Genomic DNA, 10,820 nt, shown 5'->3' on the forward strand with positions numbered 1-10,820 from the left:
ATGAATGATATCATACAAAAAAAATAGAATATAGTTGTTTCTTAAGAAGAATCCCTCAGTGGTAGTCTGCAAAACCCAGATAAAAGTTGGCCAATAGGCCAGAAGGACACTACATGCTATGCTATGTACTGCACAGAGTGTACTAGTAAAAGGTTGAGCTTATGTAAAAAAAGATACGGTATTCTAAAAGACACATGGGCTTTTGCATGAGTATTTGTTATTCGGACAAAGGAAGCCAAGGGAGTTCATATTCCAGAAGTATTTTAGTTGTCCTCTTACATTGTGCATTCGGCGTGTCTAATTGCCTTCCGAATTTTTGCACTGAATAAATCTCTGCACGGTAGTACACTGCGGTGGTATGAGGCTGCGATTTAACTTCGAGTCTCGATTTAACTTCGGCAGCATATAGTATGTAAATATTTTAATGTCGCGGGTTTCACCCTTTGAAGAAACCTGAGCCCAGACTGTGCGTAGGGGAAAGAGCTTAAAACTCAGACCTCTGGACCAGACTCATAACATGAGCGCTGACTCCTGACGTAAGAGTGTGGCGGGGTGAAATCACCCGATAAATATAACGCCATGGGCTAGAATGTGGAGGCTTTGCATTCCTTTTATGGTATTTTAACAATGCGAGATCTGGACAAGATTCGGAAATATAAACAAAAAAGTTAAATCTCACGAACAGTAGTGGATAACCGCGCTTTTCCCCCAGTGTTAATTATTATGCTCATCTGACTGGGTTGAGGAGACAGCGAAAAGACAAGTCCATAAGATTATTACCCTTGCTAGTTCTTAGCAAGCAAAACCAACAAAAGAGGTTGTTCTGTTCACGTTAGACTATACAGTACGTTTACAGTATACCAGACGTTAATAAAGTCAATGCCAATGGTTATGTAAAATATACAGTATACAGAAGACAAGTGAAGAACAGCACTTCATATTTTCCACCAACTTTCACAGTTCAACGAAAAAATTACCTATTAAACACAGAAAGGGACAGACTAGAATAAGTCTTCAAAACAACAATGTTTCAAAGCCAAATAACAGCAATAATATTTTTTTTCAAACTTGCTTGTGATGTTTTCCATAATAGATGCAACTGGATGTTGCTAGATACTTTTGTCTGACCAATAGGCCACAAGGTCACGCAAGAATAAAGACTCATTAAACCACAAAATCAATGCTGACAAAAATATAAAGTGTACAGTATGGAACCTGGCGTAATTTATTTTATTATAAAAACAACTGAAACATAAACATAATAAAGAAACATAAATGTATAACCAAAGCCACTGCTACATCAACACAGTAGTTTACAAAATATTTTTATAGTGAAATTCATTTGGGGAAAAATCGGCTCTCATAAATTAGTCGTTTTACATGGCAAGATGACAGCTACACAAGAGCAATGATTACCTGAAAAGACGATATTTAAAATAAGGACTATCATCACTATCATCAAGTAAAAAAAGTTACTGTGTAACAGTTACGTTCAAGAAGCTTGAACACTAAAGCACAACAAACCTAATCGTTCTGGTGAGTGTACAGTACAATAAGTTACCCTGTACGTCACGGGGACTCAGACTTAATAGCTTTGATAAAATGTTTTCAAGCTGAAACAAAGTGCAAGCTTGCTTGAATGAATAATTTGGTTTGATCAAAATGCTTAGCTACCGCTAGCGTAAGAAGTTACATCCGGATGTTTGGATAGTTCCGAGGACTTTGTCATTCCAGACGACTTTACCAACCAAAGACAGATTTGCTTCCTAACGTATAAAAACTGTCTATATACCTGTAAAACCATCAGTGAACGTACTGTATTTGACATCAGCCTTATTTTTCTTTCACAGAACTGCATATAACAAACTTAATCTATGAACTGCTCAGAATTAATACATTGATTCATTTCTACTGTTTTTCTTTTTTAAAATAATCGACTCATTTTATGATTTATATATAAAAGACACCTAACGAAGAATGCTCCTAATAGTAAGAAGACTCAATCGGTGCGTGTTTCCATTAAATCATTTTAGTCAGTAGAAGGTTACTTACAGTGATCTGACAATTCAAGATACAAACATCCATTTTATACACGATGCTCTGTATTCAAACAGCTTTAAAAGGAAACTGAGAGCGTCATCTTTTGAGGGTAGTATTGAAATACACAAAGGCAAAATGAAAATGATTCAATAAAGAATCAAATCCAGAGCCTCTACTAAAATAAGGATGTAAAGTTAAGCAAATGTTTAACTATGTTAGAAAAACAGATGTCTACTACTTTAGAACTAGGCTGCTGTAAGAGCCTCGCTTCTTTAAACAGGATTGTTTCACAGATATTATTAGTATTGGGTACATATGGAAACACGCATTTCTTTCGACCAGTCTCCGCAAATATTCCGAATTCAAAATCTAACATCTATATTAAATAATAATTTAAAAAATACAACCCCATATACTTACTTTGTACTTCATACTGAACGGCTTGTCTTTGATCAGTTTTATATCCGCTCTAGTGATCACAGCGAAAGCATCTGAAACTGAGTTCTTTTCACTTTAAATAACCATCTAAATTTGCTTTCTCTAAAAACGCAGGAAAAAGCCTTATTCCCAAAACTCCCACCAGGTTCTCTCTAGTATATATGATCCAAGAGAATTCATTTGTCCAGCATGATTGCTGAGCTCGTTTACATAATCCATCCGCTATTGGCCGGCGGCAGCTGTTCCGCCCTGTTAGAGGAAGTCCTTCGAACTGTGCACTCGACAAGTGTTGTGTTTGCGATAGCGCATTTTATTTATGATAATGAGATTGTATGAAAGAAAAGTACAGTATAAAACACGTTTTATTTTCAAATAATTGCACACATTCTTTTAATTAAATTAGAACAAACATACTTTGTGCACAGCCTAGCAATTTCAAGCGATCCTAAGTATTGGAACACATTCACTTTCCGTACATTTTACAACTGCAAAACGCGAAAAAGATTTTGGTTGCGTGTGCTTCGAGGCAAAAACTCCAGGTCATCTGCCTGTTGAGATCACCCAACTTTTCGTGATCATTTGAGATGCTCTGCTGCAGCCAGATTGTGTTCTAACCTATTCTTGGGATGTTCCGACACTTTTTTCAGTATGCAAAATCCATCCTAAATTCAATTTAAATCTGGAAGATTAACTTGCCCAGTCGAAGATTTGCTCCTGATGAACTCCTTTGTACTGGCCATATTTTTTGAGTACTTTGTTATGCCACATTGAGACATGCCAATCAATAATAATGGAAACACATTCTTCTACATAAGCAGACAAAATGTTTTTTTTTTATATCAGATATTCTTTCTGCTCCTGTCATAATTCATTTCCTTACAGCACGTCATCAATAAAGACAAGAGAGCCAGTTCCAGAGGCAGCCTGCCTAACATTACCTCCACCACGCTTAATACAGTAGGTGACATGGTGGTCTTTGGAGCACCTGCAATTCATCTGCAAATTCTTTCTCCACACCTTAACCTCTCTATCACTTTGGTAAAGGTGTATCTGTCTACAAAACCTTGTTCCAAAACTCTCCTGGCCTATCTTTGTACTCCATATTTGTACTCCTGAGCAAATCCTGAAGCCTGGAGGAGGCATGTTATGGCTTGACCATGAATTGCTACCTCTGGAAATCTTCTCACTTCTCACAGTGTGTTGCTGTGTCAGAAATTAAACATAGCAGAACAATGATGATACAGAGAGGAAAATCACCTGTTTGGGGGTGTAAAGGTCTTGGGTTTAAGCGTTGTTTTAAAAAAGTCTCTTCTTGACTCAAAGACTTCTTCCACAAGCGGTATCTTAAAAATGGCTTAGGCAAAATTCAGAAATATTGTCTCTACCCAGAAACAAAAAAATGATCAATAGAATAAATGAGTCATTCTCTTGCTGTTTAAACTTTCCCTTCCATAACTATTTCACTATGAGTCCTGGAGGCAGTTTTTAATGTCTATACACCACTGTGACTGTTCATAGGATCAGGCTCAAAAATGTATCATGCAAATATGGAAACTACAGGGCTTCCAGCAAAGACCAGAGCATATGTTTAACAAATTGGATAACTTTGGGTTATCAAAGGTAACCAACAATCTACAGTCACAGCAGTGACTCCAGCCAAGTTTGAAGAAAGGCTGGAACAACACTGCAGTGACTACAATGGACTGTACAGTATGTTTGGCTAAATCAGACTAAGTGTCGATACTCTTTTCCCTGCTCCCTGCCCCTTCTTAACTACCCTGTCTTTGTTCTCCCATGCGTTATTTATCTGCTGGTTTCCCTCTCTCCCTCATACCTGACGAAGGCTCCAGAGAAAACGTTATGTCTCTTTTCTTTTCCTATCAGCATTGAATAAACCTTTGCCTGTTCCTTTGCATGCTGACATGGCTACCTACAGTACTCAAACTAAATCAGACTTATCACAACAAGTTGTCTAAATGTTGAATTGTGCTTAAAGTTTTTGTTTGTGGAAAGACCTTAAACCTTTAATGTACAGAAGACAAACTTAATACTTCCAGTAAAACAGTGCAGTCCAATCCTGGCCTTGGTAATGCAGATGATCTTTTTTATTTAATCTTGTAATTTATTTAATGTTTTTATTTAATTTATTCAAATCCCTTTTTGAACGTATTGTTTGAATAATAAGAAGTACGGAATTGTTCCCAATTTTGGATGTCACAATATTAGAAACTGAGAGACATTTAATTAATCAACTAATTATTTTATTTAAGGGTGTGATAATGTAACTGAGAGCTTAGATAAATTGAAAATAAGCAAGAATTGAGATTTAATTGCACAAAAAAACAGGAATTGCAAAGCGTGGGTGTAAAATGTTTCTCTGACAGTATTGGTTAAAGTTATATATACCTCAGCTGTAGTTAAATTCTACTTTTTTTCCAGTGTTTGTATTGGGCAACAATGTCCTCAGCCTCTATGGTGTCTCTAATATATTTATTTGTAAAATGTTGTAAAAACAAATAATTAAGAAAGAGCATTTTCCATGCAAAAGAACAGCTGAGCAAGAAAAAAGGATCAGCTGACTGAAGAGTCGTATATCATATTTGGCAACAATAAAACCCTTTCTTGAATTTTAATTTCTCAAAAAGAGAGAGCAGAAATGTTGATCTGAAACAGTCCATTGTTAAAGTAAACCCTCCCTGGACACTATCCACACAGCAGATCAAATGCAGAAGTGAGAAATTACTTTGCAATGTTAATGAATGGGGAGATTTAGGAAGGCCAGATTGTTCAAGCCCAGAGTGGGGTTTATCTACGTCATCAGAGGTAACTCCCTGTTCTTAAGAATAGTGCCATGGGAACTTTAATGACTAAGTAGTCAATACTTTGGTTTTAAGTCTCATCTAAAAGATGGCACCATCATAGTGTATTGTATTACTGGGCACTGGTTTGGAAATTCGTTTTTAATACAGAGCAGTGCCACCTACAGGTCCAGAAAAGTAACATATTAAGAGTGTGATAAAGTTACATTTCAAATTGAGACACTTCTTGCCAGGGTCAAAATGAGCTTCATCATTCAAAACCAGAGGACAGACTTGTGCAAAGGTGATGAAAGATGTTGTAATACATTTAGCAGCAACACTATTGCATCCCATTTCTGCTATTATCTTTTTTCGTAACTGATGCAACTTGTTTGTTTTTGTCTTTTTAAAGTAGAAGACAATATTCCAAATTGAAGCTATTTTATGAATTATTCCTATAAGTTTGCAAAATTACTTTGAAAAACCCAGCTTCAAATTGCAAAAAAAGAAATTTGATGTTCCCTGTGCAGGCAACATTAATCTTTGATAGCCTATTTACTTTGAGTAAATTATTAGGATTTTTAAAAGAATTGCAATGTACAGGAAATTTCCAAGCAACTCTTCAAACTATACTTTCATGCTGTTAAACTTGAAAGTCATACTTGTGAAAATCCCCTGCCAGTTTTCACTATGTTTTAAAAAAGAAGGAATTTAATAGTACTCAATCAAATAAAAACTTGATAGAGTTATCTTGCTGTTTATTTGATGAAAATTGATAAAGTGGGATTAAAAAAAACCTTATTAATCTCCAACAGCAACAGGAAGTGCCAATAAACAAAACAATATCTCTCTTTACAGCACTTTACAAGAAGAAGTTTGAAAAAATCCAACCCAGTGGTGTTTGAAATGTTAGTAAAATATTAATACCAGAGAACATTTTTCATCATTTGGACCCCCTGAGAAAATACTCAGAGAACCCCTCAAGAAAGTAAATGACTAAGGAGGCCCTGAAAGGTGTCAATTGAAGAACTATCTGTCTTTTACAATTAAAAAGTACCTAATAACAACTGTATTGATCACTGTTTGCATGCAAGAGTAGATAATGAAAACAATGATAAGACAAACCCCATACAAACCAAGCTGCAATGTTCTCTATTCTTTTGGCATGCTAACCTTGTGTAAACTGTCTTTAGAAGTAAATGAATATAGGGACATAATAGGGACAGAAATTGATCAACCATCTCTTCAGCATTGTCAAAAGCCTCCAGCTATTTGGCAGTATATTAACATACTGGCAGTAGTTCATAACCTTTTGAGCTACAAGGCACAAATTAAGGGACAAACCCTTGCCCAGACCTTCCTCATTGACCTTGGGTGAAGAATTTTGTTTTTAGGAAGTCTGTCAGTCTGAATAACATGGCTAAGCTACTGTACCAGTATTGTTCCCTCCACTAAGCAAGTTAAAGCCAAATCTGAAATTGCCCATTCTCTGCACCATTCCACAAAAAGTAGTCTGAATCTATTCAGCCATTACCTGGTCCTGATTTGAACATTGGATGTTTGGAACAGATAGATGATCCACAATTTCTGCCATTCATTCCTTTCCACTTCTTCCTATCGTGTCAGATTTTGTTCACACCTAGAAAAGATGTTTTTGTAGCTTTATTTTTTTACAAAAGCAACAGACATAAGAGTAGAAGCTCACACAAAAAGGGCTGTCAACTAAAGGAAAACATCTTTCAAAGCTTTTACAGTTCTTCCACTAGCAAACCTAGATTTGTGTTTTTTGTACACATATTTAGGTAAATGAATATAACTGGTGTTTCAGGGGGAATCTCTGTCTCCACCCAGCCTCATAATTGAAGTGTTTAGCTGCAACTTAACCCACCATTCAAAGATATTGTGCCTGAGGATTGGTAGTAAATTGTAAATTGTAAATGAGAAAGTGCCTTTAAGAGATTAGTGCAAATTTAGTAAGAAGGCATCATAAAGCAAGAATGTGCTGGATGGGCTGTTTTCTGCTGTCATAAGCCCCCACCTTTGAATAGCACCATAAGGGGGAGACAGTATGACTGTCTAATGTCAGGATAAAATGTGCTGTAATGTTAAATGTTACTTATTGACCAGCAGTCTTTTATACTGTACTAGTTGGCAGTTAAGAAGGTGGGTAATACAGCAAACATTAATTTACAAATCCATTGCTCATTCTTTGTTATCCCAGGCAGAGAAAGATGAAGTCACTGCCATATTTAGAATGTGGACTTCAAATGTCATTTAGGGAATGACTTCAAATGATCAAAAAAAACATCACCCACGTCCTTTTTCTAGACACAAGATCATTAGCCCTTTTAGGGAATGCTACTGTAACGCATACGGCCTCCATTGGTTGCGAGAGCCGGCTTACCAGCGCGGTGACGTCACCGCCCTTCCCTGTGAATAGCAGGGACCGCAGCCGGCGGGCTGAGGGATTTCCCTTTGGCTCAAGAGGCTGGGTCCCTGTTGAGTGATGCCGGAGGCCCGCGTTCGAGTCCCCGATGGTGGGGGGCTGACCTGAGGTGGAAGCGGCGAGGGTGCCCATGTGAACCCTGTAGCGTTACACTATTTAACAGCAGGGACTGTTGTCATCCAGTGAGAATACATGTTTTATTAAGAAAAACATGACTACATTCATCACAAAAAATAAGGCAAAGCTACCTCAATTTCAATTGAATTTTCAAAGGCTTTGCAATTCCTTGACATCTTTCAATTTTGGTTTGATTATTAGATTAAATGATTACTTTTGAAATTTGCATCAAAGAAGAAAGCAAATGTTTCTAACAATATTTGTTATAACTTATAACTGTTATAAAAAATGATTTAAAAAACATTTTTTTTACTATTAAAGTTTTATGGAAAAATACATTGAAAAATTATAGTTGCTAAATTAATTAGAATTTTTAAATGTACAGTAATATCATTCTAGAAAGCACTTAATCTCCATAAGATAAAATGAAGGCAATATGTGCTTTTCTCAACTGAATGTGCCCATTTTTCTTCTTTTGTAAAGAAAGAACTAGAAAAAAATTTATAGACTTTATATTCAAAATGGTATATCTTTAAATCTTTAATTTAGTGTTGTCCATTTCCTTCAGCTGAAAAACACATATTATGGTAATTCAAGCATACTTGAGTTTGGAGGGGCAAGAACAAATAAAAAATGGAAAAAAAACTTGCTTAACTAGGCTTTTTCGGCTCAACAAAGAGGCAAATCAAGGATATTTATCTGCTTGACATAAATACTGCCTCAAAATAAATTATGCAGAAACATGAGAAAAAGTCCTCTGGTATGATTAAAATGTTTAACCCACTAGTGTTTTTAAAATAACTTATTAATTTAAAGTAAAGTGGTAACTTACCCTTAACTTGAACAAAGATGTTAGATGAAATATCCAGTCCAAAGTCAGACTCATCGTCTTACTTTGAGAAATGAAGGCTTATAAGACAGGCTTCCTGTACTGAGAATATATACCCACATACAGTATATGCTAACCAACAAATGCTATTTATACTCTGCTGATGTTCCGTGTAAGTTCTATTTTGTATTCATGACACTCCTTTCATGTTGTAGGTACAGAATCACATTAATTTGTGACTTTTTGTTATGAGTAATAAATATTTCAAAATTTCATTTATGTTATTTGGCCTCCTTTCAACATTTCTTGACATGTTTTGTTGTATTTAATTAATTGTTAGTAAGAAATCTAACACATATTGAAAATGTAGTTTCTTATTTTAGAGAAAATTACGTGCTGCCCATCCAAATACACTTCACAGGGATGCTACCCCTTTTAACCAGAGATATATTTGTTGTTGCAGGCAGGCAATATTTTAACAATGTCCTGTTGTGGAATATTGCTTTATACTGTAGGCCTGTTTTTTTAGTGACTTGTTTTCACAAAAGGCTTGTTACAGCTCAGTTTTTCCAATTGAACATACCCAGTTTTGAAAGAGTTCTCATAACCCTATCAAATTAAATCATCAAAAGTACTGCACTATTTTTTAATATAAATGTTATGTAGTATAAATATATACAAAAGTGTATGGTTTAATTTATGTACTGTATATGTTGGGGTAGTGTGGCGATCATAGCTCCTGCCCCACATTATTTCTGCTTCTGGGTTTGATTCTGGCTTGAGAGACTTCTGTGTAGAGTTTGCATGCTATTGTTGTAGTGCCATGGATGTTCTGTGTTATCTGGTTTCTTTCCAAAGTCCATAGACATGCTGTCTAAATTGCATCTCTAAAATGTCCTCCAGATGAGTACAATGTGTACCATGTGATATACTGCCATCCTATACAGACTGTATCCCAGCTTGTGCCTACTTTCCAATGGGTCAGGCTCTGGTGCACTATGACCCTGTATTGAACTGAGTTGTAATTGAGAATGGATGGATATATATATATTTATACTGTATTTATCAAAAGAGGCTGTAGGAAGAGTTCAAGAAAATTGATGGGTAGAGACTTAAGTACTTGTTTTAGCCTCAGCCCGAATATTGTAAGTATAATCTCTTTAAGTACTGAGACAAAGTAGAAACGCATGCTTCATCTGATAGACTGTCAGTCATTACTCAGGTGTAAGAGCTATCATCGTCTCCACAAGCAGACAGTGAATTAACTTTTGCTTGTTCTGTGTGTAAAGACACAGTTTCTTGTCTACTGAATATCTCTTTCACTCTGTACATATGTGTGCATGGGCAGATATTTTCCACTGATGAACAGAAACATGGGGTTTCAGAAATGCAAACCACCCTTCTGTGCTCACACACCACTTGCAGGAAATGGATCATTTTGTCACATGGCCTGCTGTGTGACATTTAACATAGCCTACAGCAAACAGCAACTGCATTACTTGAGTTTATTCCAATGGAAACCATGAGTGCTCTTACCTTTATCATGACATTGACAGAGACATCAAAGCAATATTCATGGCATACAAATCCTTTTCATCAAAACTGTTGGGTAATTTAAGTCCAGATATTTAGTAAGTTATAACGATCTCATGCTTAGTCATATGCCAAGGTGGTTGCCCTCCAAAATATTTTAACTAATAATGAATGTACAGATGCTAATCACATGTATGTACTGTATATGAAGTGCGTATGAGTATGATCTCTTGTAGAGTTGAATGTAAGGACTGAGTAGATTGTATTAGATTAGGATCTCCTGGTCTCGCTCTATGATCACCACATTTGCCCTTCTGCACTTTCATTTTGCCAACCCTTGCAATGTTTTTTCTTTCCCACTCATTCAACTCAAAAAGACATTGTTGCTGTTAGTAATACTAGCAAACAAGCTTTAGCAAAATTATTTAACTGCACTAAACTGACCTGGAACCCAAAGAGCACTTTTTGGTTTCATCATGTGTTGTTTCTGCTCTTACGTCTTTCAAAGCCATTTTCTACAGATCCAACAAGCAACCAACATGTGCTCATTGCAACCAGAAGTAGTTAAATACCCTTGTTAATTTTCATTTGTGGTCAGGTCAGAAAAGTGAGAGGAGTA

At 36.1% G+C, this 10,820-nt stretch overlaps 1 protein-coding gene across 2 annotated transcripts in view; it reads right to left on the bottom strand.

Moving 5' to 3' along the window:
- The window catches only part of nedd9 (neural precursor cell expressed, developmentally down-regulated 9), a 41,998-nt gene extending 35,083 nt beyond the window's left edge, over positions 1 to 6,915 (bottom strand). The window contains exon 1 of one of the 2 annotated variants that reach the window (XM_088929011.1): positions 6,811 to 6,915. In XM_088929011.1, the coding sequence (XP_088785137.1) occupies positions 6,811 to 6,870 (60 nt within the window). In that variant the 5' untranslated portion in view covers positions 6,871 to 6,915. Of the gene's footprint in view, positions 1 to 2,460; positions 2,634 to 6,810 lie in introns of those variants that run through there. The other variant, XM_088929012.1, reaches the window with a different exon arrangement.
- Positions 6,916 to 10,820: the final 3,905 nt, after the last annotated feature.

Source organism: Atractosteus spatula, chromosome 12 (assembly GCF_055471065.1).
Source record: "Atractosteus spatula isolate fAtrSpa1 chromosome 12, fAtrSpa1.hap1, whole genome shotgun sequence".
NCBI lineage: Eukaryota > Metazoa > Chordata > Actinopteri > Semionotiformes > Lepisosteidae > Atractosteus > Atractosteus spatula.